The sequence below is a fragment of the Jatropha curcas genome, chromosome 3, assembly GCF_041381405.1.
Source record: "Jatropha curcas cultivar XTBG-Jc1 chromosome 3, XTBG_Jcur_1.0, whole genome shotgun sequence".
Taxonomy (NCBI): Eukaryota; Viridiplantae; Streptophyta; class Magnoliopsida; order Malpighiales; family Euphorbiaceae; genus Jatropha; species Jatropha curcas.
This window is the reverse complement of record NC_143153.1, coordinates 24946033-24965935: the sequence shown is the minus strand read 5'-3', so window position 1 is coordinate 24965935 and position 19903 is coordinate 24946033. Positions and strand designations below refer to the sequence as shown.

The 19903-nt window shown below is 28.6% G+C and overlaps 2 protein-coding genes across 3 annotated transcripts; both read left to right on the top strand.

Moving 5' to 3' along the window:
* The first annotated feature begins 2293 nt into the window (after nt 1-2293).
* On the top strand, nt 2294-5277 carry LOC105636599 (Transcription elongation factor (TFIIS) family protein). Of its 2 annotated transcripts, none has more exons than XM_012219914.4 (9): nt 2294-3487; nt 3570-3638; nt 3761-3843; nt 3933-4006; nt 4167-4216; nt 4313-4346; nt 4469-4590; nt 4711-4810; nt 4921-5277. In XM_012219914.4, exons 1-9 carry the CDS (start codon nt 3080-3082, stop codon nt 5028-5030), a joined length of 1050 nt encoding a protein of 349 aa, XP_012075304.1. In that variant the 5' UTR covers nt 2294-3079; the 3' UTR covers nt 5031-5277. The 2 variants fall into 2 exon arrangements, with proteins under 2 accessions (XP_012075304.1, XP_012075305.1); XM_012219915.4 differs by having other exon boundaries at nt 2295-3487; nt 4717-4810.
* A 6687-nt stretch (nt 5278-11964) lies between these two features.
* LOC105636601 (uncharacterized) lies at nt 11965-13602 on the top strand. The gene is made up of 2 exons (XM_012219916.4): nt 11965-12382; nt 12697-13602. Exons 1-2 carry the CDS (start codon nt 12157-12159, stop codon nt 13485-13487), a joined length of 1017 nt encoding a protein of 338 aa, XP_012075306.2. The 5' UTR covers nt 11965-12156; the 3' UTR covers nt 13488-13602.
* The last annotated feature ends 6301 nt before the right edge of the window (nt 13603-19903 follow it).

The following is a 19903-nucleotide window of genomic DNA, read 5'->3' as shown; positions in this document are numbered from 1 at the left end:
CTCTGCCAAAGATGGGCGAGGGTTGCTAGAGCAGATAAAAGAACTATCATGATGGGGTGTTTTGTGACCCGCATTGCTGCATATTTACGAGTCTGAAACCTGGCTAGACCAATCTATGATAGTGTTGGAGGGGAAAAGGGTACCCGATTAGATTTAGATGTCTAGTAAATAAAGAATATACATATAAGTTAAGTATAGTGTTTTATTTCATTTTTTTTCATAAATTCATTAAAAAATTTATTGTGAGTTCCAAAAAATACTTTGTTTTTAATGAGAGTGATTTTACATGCAGTTGTTTCATTTCAACAACCAAACACCATCTTAATTTTTTGATTGTATTATACTCCCTTCATCTCATTTTGTTTATTTGTTATTCATTTTTTGGATGTCCCAAAATGTTTGTAAGGTTTCTAAATATATACGTGTAAACAATTATTTTTCTCATGATAACCTTTATGATCTTTCATTGAATAAATGACTTTTATTAATATCTTATGAATTAAGGGTGACAAAATAACTTTTAACTAAATTTTTAATATGTGTGTTTTGTCAAACCATGCAAACAAAACGGGACGGATGAAGTATAAATTAGTTAATGATTTATATTTTAAAATTTCAGTTATATTCAAATATATTAATTAGAATTTCAATTTTAAAAATTTAATTATATACTCTTTTGTGTCATAAATATAGTTGTAATTTAACTTTTTCACAGACTAAGAAAATACAATTAGTGTGATTAAACTGTAATTTTTACATGATTTTTTAATATATCCTTATATTAATTATAATATTCCATATTTTTTATTATAATTAAATGACTCACTATTCTTCAAATTAAAAGAAAAAATTATGATTTTATCCTTGCATTGTGCCGAAATTAACTAATATATCTCTACATTTAGTAAATATTTTTCCTTATATATCAAAAGGATAATGTTAATTTTAGTGCTTGTACTTGTCATTTTTTTCTATTTTGATATCTGAACGGAAAATTGTGATAAGTAAGTGTTTAAATTTGCATTTTTTTTTTCAATTTGGTGTCTCCTGTTAACATGGATAACCGAAAATCTAATGGGACTAACTGAGACGCATAGACGCCTGTGTGTCCGCTTACATGGATCGACATTTTTTCACATAGGCTGACTTTGTGACAAAATTAATGAAATGACTCATTTACCTCAATTTAATACCACCCCAAACACCTTTTCCCAAAAAAAAATCCAACCTAAATCACGATTTAAAGCAAAGCCTCCCTTTCTTTTTTTCTCCCCTGCTCTTGCACCGTTCTTCTATGGCTAACGCATATCCTTGGCTCGAGAAGGTTCACTTGAAGCGCGTGACTATGATGTATGATAATCTTGTGATGCTTTGCAGAGTCATTTTTGGGATTTAAGGAGCTTGTGCTAGTGTGTTGTGATGGTATGAGTTTTTGATTTTATACTAGTATCTGTTTATGTATATTGTAGATTATGTTAGTAATGGCAGAGTAGATCTGATTTAGTGTTGACTTTTATCGTAAAGTTTGAAACTTTGGCTTTTGTTTGTAATTATGTGCCAAAGTCTAAATTGAAGAATTTGATTAGCATAATAATTTTCTAGGTTCACATTTGTAGAAGGCATGTTTAGATTTGTGTTGTAGTTTGAAACTGATCAAAAGTTTATTCATTGAGGTTGAGATTATTGATTCTGATTTGATTTGTTTTGTTTATTGCGTTTTGATTTAGGTTAGGTTTTTGGGAGAAAAGGTATTAGGTAATAAATTGAGGTAAATGGGTCATTTCATTAATTTTGCCACGTTGTCGGTCCACATGGAAAAATGTCAATCCACATAAGCGGACACATAGGCATCTGGGCCAATTAGTCCCATTAGATTTTGCGGTTGTCCATGTTAACAGGAGTCACTAAATTAAAAAAAAAAATGCAAGTTTAAACACTCAATTGTCACAATTTTCCGTTCAGACACAAAAATAGAAAAAAAAAATGATAATTACATGCACCAAATTAACATTATCCCTTTATCAAAATTAACTAATCTATCACTAACTTTAATGGAAAAGTACAAAAAATTAACACAAAGATATAACATAAAACTATATGTAGACTAAATAGAAAGATAAAATAGTAATTATTATATATGTATTTTACCGCTTGGTTATGCCTTAATTTGCTTTATATATTTTATACATAAATTGAAAAGAAAAGTAAAAAGAAAAATGTCCTAATAAATTATAAGAGGGGTTGAGTAATTGTTTTATCTAAGTCCATTGTAAGAGGCTAGCAATCCAAGCTTTGCACGTGGGACAAACCCCCACTGACCCTCAAAATTCCAGCAATTATGCAAACAACTACACCACACCCACTCCCTCCTTTTATTTTACTATTTTGCGACTCCATCTTTCTTTCTCCTTCCTCTTCCCTGCCCCTTCCGATTCCGCCATAACAAACAAAAACGTGCTTCTTTTTTAACAGATAGAGAGAGAAAATCAAACAGCAGGCATAAGTCAGCATACCCATTAATTAAATAAATATAAAGCAAAAATATCCTTCAATTTTAGAATAGAATATACCCATTCTTCGTCACAGCCATCCGCACCCAAAATTCTATGCCCATTTTTATCACAAAACCAAGAACAAAAAGAAAAAAAAAAATTAAGGGAGAAAAGTTAACGCAGTTTCTTCCATCACCTGAAAGAAACTCTATTCAGCTTTCTTCAATCAAAAAGGTTTCTGTCGTATATAGCGTTGAGTGAGAAGTCATCGGTGTAATTGTTTATTTTCAATCTGTTTTCTGTTTTCCTTTTGAATTTTGGAGTCAGATCTAAACTGGGTTATTGGAAATCTTAGTTTTTCTGTTTTGGGGTTCATTGACGGATTGCAACTGCGTTTTGTTAGATTCTAAATTCTGTTTCTTGATTGCTTTTGTACGGTCTGTGTGACAGATCTATGGTATGATTTTGCAACCCGCTTTGGAATTTTGTACATTCCATCTGTTGTGATATAGTTTTTCTATACATATTATTATATACTGACAAATATTACACGAATAAGAAGAAGGGGGAGAAGGAAAGGAGATTGAATGGATATTGACGATTTTCGATCCATTCTTGAAAGTTCAGGCGTTGACGTTTGGACTTTCATAGAAACAGCGATTATGGTGGCGTCTTCAGATTTTGGTTCTGAATTGAAACGACGAAGAGATAAGATTGTTGAAATGTTATATTCATCATCTGATGGTCGGTGCAGAAACTGTGATTTTGATGTGGGTAGGATTAATGATGGGCATGAAATGAAAGAGAGTAGTCATGAAGCGAAAGTAGGCGGCGGTGGTGGAAGTGGGTCTCCTTCAACGACACCAAGGTCTATTCATGGAGAAGAAGAAGAAGAAGAAGAAGAGGACGATGAATTGGATCCTTATGGTGGATTGCTTGATGATGAGCAGAAAAAGATTTTAGAGATCAAACAAAGCATTGAAGATCCGGATCAGGTTTTGATTCATTTGTTGTTTTCTTGTTTTTGGGTTTTTTAATTATTTGGGTTTGAATTGATTTTCTTACTCTTATTTTCAGTCTGAAGATTCTTTGATTGATTTGCTTCAAAGTTTAGCAGATATGGATATTACTTTCAGAGCACTGAAGGTAAATATATTGTACAATTGTTGAAATTTCAATTTTTTCTATTTCTGTATTTTGATTGTTGGTTATTTAATAACTCAATTTATTTTATGATAAGTGATTAATTTTGGAATTCTGGGTTTTAGGAGACTGATATTGGAAGACATGTGAACCGATTGAGAAAGCATTCATCCAATGATGTTAGGAAATTAGTGAAGCAACTTGTCAGGTAATATCATGTTTTCTTTGCTTATTAACCAATAATCAGTAAAAGAGTTTTTATTCATTTGTTTGACTTGATGGCTGTTTGGTTTCCAGGAAATGGAAAGAAATTGTAGATGAATGGGTCAGATTGAATCCGCAAGGAGAGCATGCATCCTCTGCTCTAATGGGTAAAATTACAATAAATTCAACCCTACCTATATCTACATTTTCTTTTTCCGGCCAAAATTTCCTATATAAAGTGAAATGGAGATTTAATGTAAAGAGATGGAAGTTACAAATGGAAAAAATTATTAGTGATGGGAAAATTAATGATACTGTTTTCTGCAGCTGATGGGGACTCCCCACAGCAGAAAATTCCCCAGAATGGTCATCACCAGGTGAAGAAAAATCTTTTCTTGCCAATTTCTTTGTATAGGAAAGTTGTTGAAATATTCTATCCTTTCCTTGCTTTCTAATATTCTGTTCTTTTCTAGGTTCCTGATTTTGCATACTCTCCAAATCCTCATAGTAAGTATAGAATCAGATTCAAAACTGGATTGATCTTTTATTTTGTTCTCTTTTTCTTGGTTTAATAATTATTCTGCTGTTTGCTCATACTTTCTGCTTTAATGTTTCTGCCTTTTTTATAGATGGGAGTTCTGGTTCAGACAAGAATAATTCAGAACCAGAACGAAAGCCAAAACCTGTTCCTCGAAAAGAAGCTCCTCCGAGACCTATCCAACAATCTGCTTCTGCTTCTCACAATGCACAGGTACTTAGCACATCGAATGATTGCATTTTGTTTATTTGGCAATAAATGAAGATCGATATCATGGGGGAAGTAGAGATTTTAGGATTTGTTCACTCAATTATTGAAAATCACTTGATAAAGTTGCAGAGACAGAGAGAGCAGCAACAAAGTAATTTTGATTCGGAGAGGCTGGCGTCTGCAAGGAAGAGGCTTCAAGAGAATTACAAAGAAGCCTTAAATGGTTTGGTTTCTATCTTCTTGTTATTGTTTGTCTTTCCAATTTGGTAAAGTTTGGAGAGATTACTGATTTGGTATTTGGGTTTGTGTTGTTTTGTGCTTGGTTTATTGAAGCCAAGAAGCAAAGAACAATTCAAGTGATGGACATTCATGAGATACCAAAACCAAAGAATACCTTCTTTTCCAAGAATAAAGGTGGTGCTTCTCAGGGGAGGCACTGGTGACTTTGGCATTGGGAGAGATTTCCAAGTCCAATTTATCTTTAATTTTTTTTTTCTTCTTTAAGATTGTTTTTAAGGAAAAATGAAAAAAAAAAAAAAAAGAAACATTTTTTCTCTAATTTTCCTTATGGTTAGAAAAGAAAAACTTTAACATTCTCTTTGTTAGCAAAAGAGTTCTGAGGTTCTTACTGGCAAGTCCACTAAATAGGTGTGAATATTTGCCTTACTAAAGCATAATTTTCTTAGGTCATTTCCTTCCATAAATAGCAATTTCTTCAATGATTTAAGATTAGATGGGATGGGATGGGGATAAGGATAATCAGCAGTTAGCCAATGCTCAATGCCTATTGCGATATAGAATGGTCAAAGTTTTGGGGTGTGTAGGTCCATTTGGGTGTCGTGGTAGGCTGTGGTTGGGAGAATAGATGGTGTCAAAATTGATTTGCATAAAAAGTTTTCTAATTTTATTTTCATAAAATAGTTGGGAGTACTTATTATATTTAGAATTTTAGAATTGCTTTACAGGCTGTCCATTATTTCTTGTTGGGAGGCTCATGTCATGGAGATATAGTATCTGTTCGGCAAATGGAGATATAGGGTTGGTTCAGCTTTGAAAATCGCAACCGTTAGATGTTTTTAATAGCGTTTCGTGAAACGCCAAAACGTTAAATATTACATATTTTAATTTTTTATAAAAAGTTATTTTAATTTTTTAAAATTAGTTTAACTAAATATTATAAAAAATAATCAAAATGTTAAAAGCTATTTCAAAAGAATATAATCATAATTTAATAAATTGTTATAGTTTTTTTATTTTCAAATTATTAAATGAGAGGTACTCTGAAGATTATTATCCTTCTTTAAAAGAAAAGATTAAGTGATGACTTTAAATCTTTAATCACCAAGCATTAATGCAAATATTGTAGAAATGGATTAAAGCCATTTTTTTATTTTTTATTTTTGACTATAAGTAAAATAGTAAGAAAAGCTGAATTTGTGACAAAGCGCAAAGCTAAATCAAGGAGTTGTAATTGTATTACACTGGTTATAATGACTGGAAAAATGTTTAGATACTAGAGATTTCTCTGCAAGTAGGAATTGTAATTGTAATAGCAGCATATGTGAAAAAGTCCTAATGCATAAATTCGTAATTCGTTCTGTACTTTGTGTAAAAACTCTCGTGGCACATTCAATTTATATTTTGATTTATTGAAAATTTTAATTTATAAAATTACCAATCAAATATTTTAATTTACAAAAAATTATTGTATTCAAACTTTTAAAATTAGATTAATTAAATACTTATTAGATAATTGAAAAATGTGGAAATTATTACTTTAAAAATTATAGTAGCCACACGTTAGGTGATTATCTTGCACATAAATTCTAAAAAACACAAAAAAAAAATGTTATTATTAGCGTAGAAAAGGATATAGTATTAGCAAAATTCGCAACTTCATGGGAATAATAGATCATTCGCAAAGTTGAAGGTCCTACAAAATTTTTTTCTAAAGTACATGAATATATCTATGCATTTGGCCTATGTGAAAACAATAAGATTTTGAGACATATTTACAATAATCAATTTACAAATGAAGTGCAACTAAAGCTTAAGATTTGAGAAGTGCTTCACAAAATTTGGTAATAATAAAATAATGAACTAAATCAAATTACGTATATTTATTTATTTTTTTATTTTTTTGAAATTTTGATTCCTTTTTTAGGTTATTTCTATCCTTCTTAAAAAATTCAAATTATTTTGATTTTGTGAAATCTAAACTGAATCAATCACATTGAATTAAATTTTAAGGATTAAATCGTAATAAAAATTTATAGTTTTAAAATTTTATATCTGAATAAAATTAAGCATTGCACGTTACTGTGGTGCCTGCTTAAGATAGTGCATGATGCATGTGTTATTGAGCCATATATTTGTAGGTACGAAAGTGCTCGGTGGAATTCATAAATTCAACCATCAAACTTTATTGTTTTAAGGCTTGGTTTGTTTCCTAAAATAACTTGTAAGAAAATATTTTTTACAAGTTTTTGTTGTTTGGAGCGTTCAGAAAAATAAGTCAACAGAAAATATATATTTTTTGTTCAAGAAAAATTAAATCATGTTTTAAGGAAAATAATTTTCCATTTTCGAGAGAGTAAAATGTTCTCCAGACATTGACAAACCTTATAAATTCATATTTTTTTTAATTTATTAATCATCATAGTCATTACCACCAATCACTATTTGATATCGACCACCACACCGGCTACCACCACCGGCCACTTTCCTAATATATATATATATATATATATATATATATATATGCATTCTTCTCATATTTAATAATAAAATTTTTACATTATAAAATTTCTATTGTTATTAATATTTTTTATGGTTCTACGAGATAAAGACTTTAATATTTTTGAGTAATTCTCAGTATTGCAACCAAATAACGGAAAATAAGTTATTTTTTTGAAAAATATTTTTCAAAGAAAATGTTTTCCATGAAAATTATTTGTTAGCAAGTTATTTTACGGAAACAAGTTGAGCATAAATTGTGACATTTTTAACATTATTTTTATCTACTAAATATTTTAATTTATAAAATTGTACGTATTAAAGATTTCAATTCGCAAAATCATTTTATTTAAGACTTTAACTTATAAAATTAAGCTAATTAAATATCTTTATAAGATGGTTGAAAAATATAAAAGTTATTGTATATAGCTTTTTTTTCTTATTCTTTTGATTTTTTTTTTTTTGGAGAACTTTCTTCTTCATAAATACATATAAAGAAATGTTATACATCATGATTTTTAAATATATTTGTTTTTTAATTGTTTTTGAAAATGGTATTTTTTTTTAATTCATACAAATCTATTATTTTTCTCACCATTCTTTCTCTCTATACATTTTTTGTTTATTTATTTTAATAAATTTTTTTGATGAAATTTGTTTTAAATAATTTAATGATGAAATATTTTATAATGTTAAAAATCAAGTAAAGGATTAAAAAAAGATTAAAATAAAAAATATAAATTACAAAGTAGTTAATTAAAATTATATCATTTTTAATAGTGATAATATTAAAATTATTTTTAATAATTAGCTTATTTACTTTTTTCTTTATTTATTTTGAGAAGGTGTATTAGTTTATTTATAATATTAAAGAGAAAAAAGAATTTAACATATTTTTTTTAGATAGGAGAATTAATCATTTTAATTTCTATTTTTTTAAAATATTAAATTAAAAACTGTTTTATTCATAAAACTAGTTCTATATTTAATAGTAATAAATTAAATAAAAATAGGTTATGTTTACTTGCTATAGTAGGTTACCATGTCAAATCGCATACGAATAAAACTTTTCTATCTATGCAAAATTTTTAAATTCTGTACCGTAATAAAAGCTATATATCTACAATCTATATCTATAATATATGTAATAGGAGAATATGAGATTTTCAATAGTGCTTTTAATGAAATTTGAATATCTGAAAATAATTTTAGTCATGATCAATTAGAAAATTATATTTTATTAGTTGATTGAATATAATTTATTAAAATTATTTTTTAAATAAATACACATAGATAGTTAAACATTTAAAATTTTAAGTTTTATTTATTTTTAATTATTTTTTAAAAATTTATTTTTTAAATTTGAAATATTTTATTTAGGAGGAAGATAAAAAGGGAAAAAAAAAATTTTTTTAATATTATTTTTTCTTTATGTTGTATAAATTGATTAAATATATTTTTTAAAAAATAAATTTTCAATTAGAATATACATAATTAAGCATTTCAAAAATTTTAAATTTTTATTTTTTAAAATTTATTTTAAATAAAATGAATATATGTGTGTAGGATGATGAACAACTAAAAATTTTAATTTAAAATATATATAATATTTTATTGTTATAACTATATATCTATATATATTGAAACAGGTGATATTATAGAATTATACATATACAATTATAATGAATTTTAAATAAATGACGATATAAATTGCATTGAAGTGTGTGTATATATATACACTGTTGGTTTATTAATTGACCATTATATTCACATCAATTTCATATAAAATTTTATTTTGACATTATAAAAATCTAAGTAATATAAGGTAAAAATTATAATCAATATTTAATATTAAAAAATAAAAACAACTATAAATAATAAGTAAAAGTGAGCATATATAAAAAAATTGAACGAGTATGAATAACAAGTATGGTTACAAAAATACTAATAATTAAAAGTAGAGACATCAAAATTAATTTGAAAAACCAAATTATATCGGTTTGATTTTTTAATTTTAACTAAAATAATTGTTTTGGGAACCAATTTATGTATATAATATATTTAAACATTTGTGAAAGAAAAGTTAAATTTAAAAAAATTTAGGCCCCATCATATTCACAAAGTTGAAAATGAATTTCTGTTTAAAATAATCTAAATTACTTGAATTAGAATCAAGGTAGTTTAGTCAAAATTCGTTTTTTAATGAAAATCAATCAAACTAAAAATAAATTGAAATCAATTATTCTGTTATATCTATATAGGCTGAGGTCAAAATGCTCAATTATTTATTTTTTACAGACATAATTGATCATCTTTAAACTCAAATAAAAATAATTAGTATTACTAACATTGAAAAATAATACTTATTTATCATCAAAAACTATTTCTCCCAAAACTTAAAACCTAAAAGTTCTCTTTTCTTCTTTCATGGACGGCCGCTGGTGAGCTCTCACCGTTTGTAACTTTTTTTTTCCTTTTTTGTTTATTTTTTGCTGCAAATAGTTCTCAAATCTTTTATATATATATGTCTGAGTTAATATCGTTCACATCTTGGTATTTATTGTTGCCCATATCTTAAAATTTTGTCCTAAGATCAAGTTTTGAGTTATTGTTATTACTATTATAGTGATTTTGTTTAGTGTATTTTGTTATTTAGATAGTTATACAGAAAGAATTGTAGATCACCTATAATAGAAGGAAGAAATTTAAAGGCAATCAGATCGGTTTTATAGAAAGACCATGGAGCTACCAAGTCAACTCGATCAGATATTTCAAATCAAGCTCATGTTTTTTTATTTTTTGTATAAGTGGTTTATTATTAAACTTTCTATACAAAAATATAGAAGCATATTTTGATATGTGTATATCCTATATCTGTATATAGTTTCCTTTTAATGAAATTTCTAGTTTGATTTTTCTAAAAAAAACATTGTAAAAATAATTATTTTTATTTATATTTTATAATTTTCATTAGTTAAATAAATTAGTGAAACAACCTTAAATTCGATTCAGATTCGAATCACATGCTGGGAAATCACTATAATATTTGGTTAATAACCCTGTTTTTGACAAATTCAGATAAGAATCAACTAAATGGACATTTATCATTTGTCATCAACTATATGCTAGATTTTTAAACATTTACATCTAAGATGTGCAAATTTTAAAATTTTTTTTATTCATTGAGAGGCCACTTCGCAACAGGGGGTAGCCTTCCGCTGGACTTACCAAATTAGCGAAAACACTTATATTCAAGAGATTTCGAACTCAATACCTCTCTTACTCCTTGTATTGAGAAGACCAATCAGATCACACCTATTGAAATTTAAATTTTAAATTTGCAAAAAGCCAATATCTTTTAAACAATAACCTAAGAAAGGGTATATATTGTTAGAGATATATATAATTTCAGATTTTATTATTATCCTCTAGTCATTATTTTTTTATCATTAAATTTTATATTCTTTTTAGTTAGTTATCATTTTTATGTATACAATATATGAATTCTTTACAAAATTCTCTGTTTGCGTGATTCAGGCAAGAGCACTGTCACACAAAAGGCCTTACTTAAATTGAAGAAAGGAGGGGGAAAAAAATATCTAAGAGAGGGCTTTTTTCAAAAAATGGAAACCCTTACTTAAATTTGAGGAAGGAGTATTTTTTTTATAACAAAAAGGTATGTATATTAAAATAAAATTACACTCTGGATTTTTTTTTTTTGGGAGGGGGGATTTACACAAATTTAATTGATTAAAAAAATTTAAACAAAAAAACTTAAATTAAATAAAATAATTTATCATAAGCCTTTTTTTTAAAAAAAATTGAAGATCCTTATTGGATTTGTAAATATGATAATTCTTTTAATTTTATATCACTTTTAAATATGCTCCACCAAAGCAAGTGAACCTGGCTGGTTATCACCACAAGCAAGAAGCTCAATAATGGAATATGAATTGCTCCTAAATGCTTGCATATTGTCCTCTTTAAGTGTACTTTTGTCAAGAGAATATATAATTAAAAATATTTCTCAATCTCTACTTTGATTTAATTAAACTTTTCCTCCGCATTTGGGCCAGATACCAATAACTTAATTTAATTGAACATCAAGCAAGAATCACATATGATATATTATTTATTGTCATTCAATTGCAAAGTTTCTTGTTTTTTTTCGAGTATCCTGTATTTATTTATTTTGATTCTTTTTAATCATTTAGTATTTGAAACTCACTGGTTCGATTAATCCGCATAGGCTTACAAAGGGGTAAACCACTCCCTCTAGAGTGTTTAAAGGGATTCCATACTCATGGCTCGAACTCAAGACCTCTAATTATGAGAGAAGGGATCCTTACTATCCCATCTCACCCCTCATAGGTCGTATTCCTATATCTTTTAGGTACGAGATTAATCTCGTTTTGAGATTTATGATTATCCATTTTTTAAAGTGTTTTTCCAATTATCAAAACTATCTATGTTAAACTCAAGTGTAACTTATGTACAAGCCACTCTATTCAATCGGGAAGTTAATTCTTACTAATGTTCTCAGGTTGCCAATTCCCTTCCACTCATTTTGGAGTCTATATATTGAGTAGCAAATTTGCTTTTTCAGGCATCAGTAATCACCTTTCCCTTGTATATAAAGCAATGGCTTCTGCAAACAAAATGCCAACTATTCCCATGTTCATACTTCAAATATGAGCTAAAGCTTAGATCAAGTAACAAGCTTTAATTTAAACAAATAAATTCAAAATCCTATATATAGCACCAGAATAAGAAGATTTCTCGCATCAAAAAATTAGTCTTTCTTCTTTCAATATTAGTAAAGAGGGATTCAACATGAAGGTCTTAAGCAGCAGTTTCATATTTGTTATTTTGGTAGCTCTGATTACAGGTTTTATTCAAGTAAATGCAGAATCTGTTCACTGCAACAACCCATTAAGCCGATGCAATGGGAAGTACGTAGAATGCCCTTATGAATGCCCAAGCACTTACCCACAGGACCCCAAATCTAAAGTTTGTTATGTCAACTGTGATCACCCACAGTGCAAGGCTTCTTGCAAGAGTAAGATTAACTTATTTCTACTATTCATTTCTTTCATTTCTATCTCAAATTAGATGCTAATACCTAAAGTGCAGGATATATGAAATCATTATATACTAAACCAGTAAATATAGTAAATGCTCGGTATAGTTAATGGCGAAGACACATTTGCAGGTTGAACACCATGACCTGCTATATTTTTTCTGTCAAACTTAACCATTTTTCCCCATTAGTTTTGATGTTAAAAGGTTTGGCCTTTGAATTGAAGTTTTTAGCTTTGCCCATGTGTATAGTGACTAACTATTCATTGTCAAACACGTGTTTCATATTTTCAGCGCGCAAAGCAAGTTGTGACACACCAGGATCAGCCTGTTATGATCCCCGATTTATAGGTGGTGATGGTGTTGTTTTCTACTTCCATGGAAAGAGCAATGAGCATTTCAGTTTAGTATCAGATTCAAATCTCCAAATCAATGGACGTTTCATTGGCCACAGACCAGAAGGCAGAACCAGAGACTTCACTTGGATTCAGGCCTTGGGAATTCTTTTCAACTCTAACACATTTTCTCTTGAAGCAACAAAGTCAGCAACTTGGGATAGCGAAGTTGACCATTTGAAGTTCACTTACAATGGTGAAAACTTAGTCGTACCTGAAGAGCCACTTTCCATTTGGTACTCACCAGAAAAAGATGTCAAAGTAGAAAGAGTATCAAGAAAAAACAGTGTTATAGTGAATATAAAGCATACTGTAGAGATTTTGGTCAATGTAGTGCCTGTAACTAAAGAAGATGACAGAGTTCATAAATATCAAGTACCTGAAGACGACTGCTTTGTCCATTTAGAGGTCCAATTTAGGTTCTTTAACTTGTCACCTAAAGTTGATGGAGTTTTGGGTAGGACTTACAGGCCTGATTTCGAAAACCCAGCAAAGCCTGGCGTGGCAATGCCGGTTTTAGGAGATGAAAACAAGTATAGAACTGAATCACTTCTTTCGGCAGATTGTGAATCTTGCATTTTCTCTCTTCAGATTGGATCAAACAAAGAGATTTCATCGGTTACCGACTATGGCACCCTAGATTGCACCCATGGAGGTTCTGCAGGATATGGAATTGTTTGCAGGAAGTAAGGTTAGGAAAATTGTGCATGGCTGGCCATTTAAAGAATATTGGAAGCTTTGGTTAAGCTTCTTGTTAAATAAGTAGATGGTGTGGCTGCAGGATTTGGTTATTGTGAAATTACCTTGTTGGAAATGTATTTGAATTCGTTTTGATTAAATGTTTATGGAATATAAATTAATCATTCCATTTATTTTAATCTAAATAAAAATTTATATATAAATATAAAATTAAACATGTATAAAAATTAGCATATAACCATATAAGTCAACATGCAACGCATGTCATAAAAGAATTGTCCTTGTAAAATTTAAGATACTCTAAAATAACTTTAGATACAGCCAATTAAAAAAAGTTTAACATAAAAGTATATATAATATCTCTATAATTTGATTGAATGTTTTTTTTAACCTTTTTTTAATAGATAAATATAATAGATAATTAAGCATTTGAAAATTTAAAAATTTATTATTATTATTATTTTATTATGTCTAATTATGTTTTATTTCATTATATTATTATATAAATTATTAAATAATTTTAATAATTTATTATTATTATTATTATTATTCATTATTTTATTTTTATTTACTATTATTGTAATTTATCTTCAACATTATTATTTTAAATGAATATGTGTAAATATGAGGCATTTGAAAATTTTTATTCTTTTTGAATTTATTTTAAATAAATATACCTAGATTTAAGATTTTGATTTAAAAAGGGTATAGTTAAATTTCTTAAATTACAAATTGCCCTCTAATTTGGTTGGCAAAAAAAATAAGATAAAAAATTATTTATTTTTAAAAATATCGAATTTGATTAATTATATTGAGATCTTATTTCATTCAAATCCTATTCTTTCTATTAAGGAATATAATTTTAACAATAAATTTTTTAAATGATTTGGTGATTTTGATTGGCTAAAAAAATAAAAATAAAAATATTTATGATTTATAAATATTTAATTTGGTTTATTAGATTAGTTTCTTATTCTATTGTTAAAGTATATTTATTTACTAAAAGAGATTATAGTGAAATTTATTAACAAAATATGTAAATTAATTATAAAATATAAAATAAAAGCTATATGATAACTTTTATAAATCAATTTGGTACTTAAACAAAAAATAAAAGTAACTAACGTATAATAAAACCATATAAATCAGTATGTTAAAAAGAATGTAAATGTCATATTTCATATTTAAATTGCTATTTTAAAATGCTATTTTAAAATAGAGAAACAAATATATCAATTTTTTTTTCAATGAGATATTACACTGCAAGATATATAATTAAAAAGAATATTTTACTATATATACAAAAACCACTATATTTATTACAATCTAAATAAGAATTTATACTTTAATTATATAAATAAAAAGCTAAACGAATATAAAATATAAACATATAACAAGTATAGTCATATTAATATGTAATAAGTATAAAAAGAACTAGTATATATAAAAATGGCAATGAGGAGGAGAACTATTAGGATTACAAAAACACCTCCCACTAAATTTATAGATTGACAAAAATATCATTAAAAATTTTAATTTTATTTGTTAAAAAATAAAAGTAATTGAATTTTGATTGATCATATTAATTTTCTATTTAAATCTAAATTCTATTGGATAAAGTAAGAAATTATATTATATACTAGTATGGTATGTACGGGATATGATAAGCATATAATATTTTTAAGGATTTTAATTTTATTGATTGAAAAAATAAACATAACTTAATTTTGATTGGTTACATTAATTTTCTATTTAAATCTAAATTATATTGATTAAACTAATAAATTATATTATATACTAAATAAGCTATATATTAAATATGATAAGAATATAATATCTTTAAGGATTTTAATTTTATTAGTTAAAAATAAATCTTGATCGATATATTTTGCTATATAAGATACCTATTAAATATGATAAGAATATAATGTTTAATTATTATTTTTAATAATTTTTTATTTGATCGATTTTAATTATTTCCTGCAAATAACTTATTCTACAAATAATAAATATAATTTGTTATTATTTATTAAGAAATATATTATAAAGTTTATTATTTGATATAAATTAGAAAATAAAACTCATTAGAAATATATATAAAACAAGTTATATTAGCAAACCTTACAAAATGTTGAAAGAATTTTTTTTCTCAAAAAAAAAGTGAGTATAAAATTAATTATATGCTTATAACTTTAGCGAAAAGTAAAAAAAAGAAAAAGAAAAAGAAAAATATCAAGGTTAAAAATGATGTTGTAAAACAATAATTAATATATTAATTATTACAATAGTTAATATTAGTTTCTCATATTAGTTAATTCCTAAAGTGACAACGCCTGAGTTTATTCACTAGTTTCGTCCGATCAGTTTGTGTAATGTGGTGTACAAGGTCGTTACTAAAATTGTTAGGATTAATTCAAAATAATATTATGAAAAATCTGTTGAGATTTCAATTTTATTTAGTGCAGATTTTCTGCATAGAATTTGATATTTTTGTTATTAGGATTGATGATTTTTAGGAGTATTTTTAGATCTTATTTGATTCACTTGTAAGCCTATATAATAGGTACATTCTTTTGTTAATTCAAGGTAGTGCAAAACAAGAAGTGTTAAACATTGTTAATCATTTTGTGCATTTCCATTCTTCCTTCCAAAATCTCAACAAAAATGGTGGTCAATCGGATGAAGTGTGTTTTGCCTTTGTTGGTTGCGAATACTCAGGTTAGTTTCATTCCTGGGCGACATTTGCATGATAATGTGATTGTTTTACAGGAGGCTTTGCACAAGATGCGGTAGCAGCGTTCAGGGGAGGGTTGGATGGTTTTTAAAATTGATTTAAAGAAGGCCTATGATCGGCTTCGGTGGGCTTTTATTGTGATACTCTTGTTGAATGTCAGGTCCCTGCTTCTTGGATTTCGTTGCTTATGAGATGTTTGAGGAGTACGTCTATGCGGTTTCTTTGGAATGGTCAAGCTTCTGAGACATTTGTTCCAACGAGAGCAGTTAGACAGGGAGACCCTATCTCCCCATATTTGTTTGTGTTGTGAATGGAGCACCTAGCTCATAGAATTCATCAGGCTGTTAGCGTTGATGTTTGGCAGCCAATTCAAGTCTCAAGACGTTGTCCACCGCTCTCCCATCTTTTCTTCGCGGATGACCTCCTTTTATTCGCTCGAGCTTCTGTGGACCAGGTGCAAGTTGTTTTGGAGGTTTTAAAAGATTTTGGTTTGGCAAGTGGTCAAAGGGTGAATTTTGCTAAATCAAAAAATTTTTTTTTTCAACGAATGTAGATGCTGTTGTGCGTGATCAAATATATATGACTCCAGAAATAGTTCAAGTTGAAGGGTAGGAAAAGTATCTTGATGTGCCCATGATACCAGGCCGTGGTTCATAAATTTCATTTTGATAGCTTGTTTGAAGTTGTGGATCGAAAGCTTGCTGGTTGGAAAGTTCAACATCTTTCCTTGGATGGCCGTGTTACGCTTGCCAAATCAGTCCTTTCCACGCTTCCTAATCATATTATGCAAGCGCTCTACCTTACTTCATCAGTCTGTGAGAGTTGGATAAGCGGATTCGGTCTTTTGTTTGGGGTGATCAAAGGGGCAGCTCTAGAATTCATTTAGTTAATTGGTTAATTGTTACCCGGCCTGCTGTTTTAGGTGGTTTGGGTATCAAACAATGCAAGGACATGAATAATACTTTTATAGCTAAAGTGGACTGGCGGCTTATTCACGAAGAAAATGGCTTGTGGTTACAGATTATTAAGGGCAAATATTTTGGGCATTTGTCAGGAATAGAGGCCTTCACTCCTAAGGCTGGGTCTTCCTCCTTGTGGCAAGTGCTTGTTAAAATCGGTTATCTGGCAAGTGCTTGTTAAAATCGGTTATCTTTACGGGCTGGCTCCCTGTTATCCTGCAGGGAATGGTTTGCTTACTAATTTTTGGGATGACCCCTGGTTGGGAGATACTATTATTCGTGATTTAGCGGTTCAGGAGGTTCCAGCTTTTTTGGAATCCTACTCAGTTGCTCAATTATGGGTTAATGGTGATTGGGATTAGGATTTACTTCGTTCAGTCTTGAACGATGAGTAATGTTTGCGTTTGAAGAGTGATGTTAGTGGAAGATGTGACAGCTTTGGATAAACTTGTTTGGCGGCTTACACCTTCTGGTATGTTTGTTGGAATATTCTCTCAAGTCCCACGTCGAATAAAAAGGAGAAGAGGAACCAAAATATAATGGTTCAAAACCTAACCCATTAGTATGAGGTCTTAATGCTGGTTGGTTTGACTAGAATATTTGTCCCTAAGTCTAGTGGTAAGATTGATTCTCTTCAACTCTTTGCATTTCTCTGTGGTTTATTTGGAAATGGCTTCGAGCTCGGAATTGGCAACTTCGGTTTCGTCATTGCTTTCGCGAGGCTAACAAGGCTGCAGATTTATTGGCTAATGCTGCTGTGGTTTCACGAACAATATTTAATACACTTTAAGAAAACTGGTAAAAGATAAATAAATGAATATGGAAACAAGAGGAGCCAAATTTGGAGCACACAAAACTCCTCACTTTCTCATCAATAAAACTTATTAATTAAATTTTAATTAATATTAATAATAACTAAAAATAAACCAAGAGTCATGAAACAAAATTAAGCACATTGTTGTCATTAAATTAAAAAAATATTACAAGTGGGATAAAGATTATGCAAGAAAAAAGAGATTACAAAGGAGAGAAAAATAACATAAGGGGAATAAAAAGAAAGATCAATATAAAAGGTAGAGAAAATACTCAAGAATTTCTTATCAATAAAATGTATTAACTGCTTATTAATTATTACAATGAAAATGTGAGTCACCATCATTATAACACATTATAAGTAGGAGTAAAAATTATTATAAATGAAAGGAAAAAAAAAAAAAGGTGGGGTTGGGAGGAAGAAAAATCAGCGTAAATGATAGAAAGAGTACTTGGAAGAAGAGAGCTTCCGGAAACATACATTTACACTTGTTTCATATAATCAATATATAGATTTGGTGGCACCATCGTAGGTGTAGCCACGGTTCCGGAACCGCCGATTTCGGTTCCGGAACTGACGATTTCGGTTTTAAAAAATATGGAACTGGAATTGAACCAAAATTTAACGGCTTTAGTTACGGTTTGAAACCGAACGGTTTCGATTCTAGTTCCGGTTCCGATTCTAGTTTCGGTTCCTCAATGGTTCTAAAATCGACGATTCCGATCAATTTTTCGACGGTTTCGGCCTGTTTCAAACCGATTTTGGATGGTTCCGGCCGGTTTCAGGTGGAACTAGAACTGTCGATTCCGATTAGAGCTGGAACCATTGGTTCACGGTTCCAAAACTGGTGGAACCACAACCGAACCGGTTTGGACCGGTTCCAATTTCAGTTCGGACAGGTTTCGGTTCCCACAGATTTCGGTTTTGATTCCCACCGGTTCAGAACCGATGGTTCTGGTTCCGAAAATCGAATTTTGGCCACCCCTGCACCATCAGTCTTTTTCTTTTTGGAGAACAGAACCCCATACCTTACTCTTGCTTATGTGCATAAGCCAGCGGTACTTTGATTGCACTTAAAGGCATGTTAAAGATTATGTTTTAACCATATTAGTCGGTCCGGAATCGGGTTGGAGTTTATTGGCCTGCGTTTATTAGGAATGTCTAGGGATAGATTATATTAAAGGATTGAGATCTATTAGTCTGAAAAGAAAGAAATGAAAAATAAAAAAAGTTTAAAAAAGAGAAAAATAAAATGAGAGAGACAGGAGAGAAATATAAAACAGACTTTGAAGTTTGTTAAACAACCAACGGATGCAGCATCCTCGCATGAAAGTGTAATAGCTTCTTAGTAAACTATAGCAAGAAAATACTTGTCCATGTGTGTGTATAACTATTTTTCATATACCTGATCAATAGTTGATTACCACTTAAAATATTATTATTTTTTATTACAGTTCTTCTTTTTTTTTTTTTTTTTTTTTCAGTGAAACGACAACCATGCCTTTGTTTGTGTAAGCTTTTTATATAATTGTCATCCCGATGTTACATTAAATGAATAAAAGGCTTATTTTCTATATATAAAAAAAATGAAATAGTAATTCTTTAATATTTTTGACATAGAAATTATTTAAAAATTTCTAAAATAGGAAAGAAAAAGAATTATCTAAAAATATAAAAACAATTATAAAAAAAGTCGTTTATAAAAAAACTGCGTTGTATCTTTAATTTAAAATTTTAATTTAAAGAAAATTCTAAAATTAGAAAAATATTTGATTATAATAATTTTAAAAAAATTATTATCCCATATAAAGCTTGAACTAAATATAATAGCTATTGATTGTTATAATATCTATCAATTGTTTTATTAGATATTAGCTAAATATTAATAGGCATAGTATTT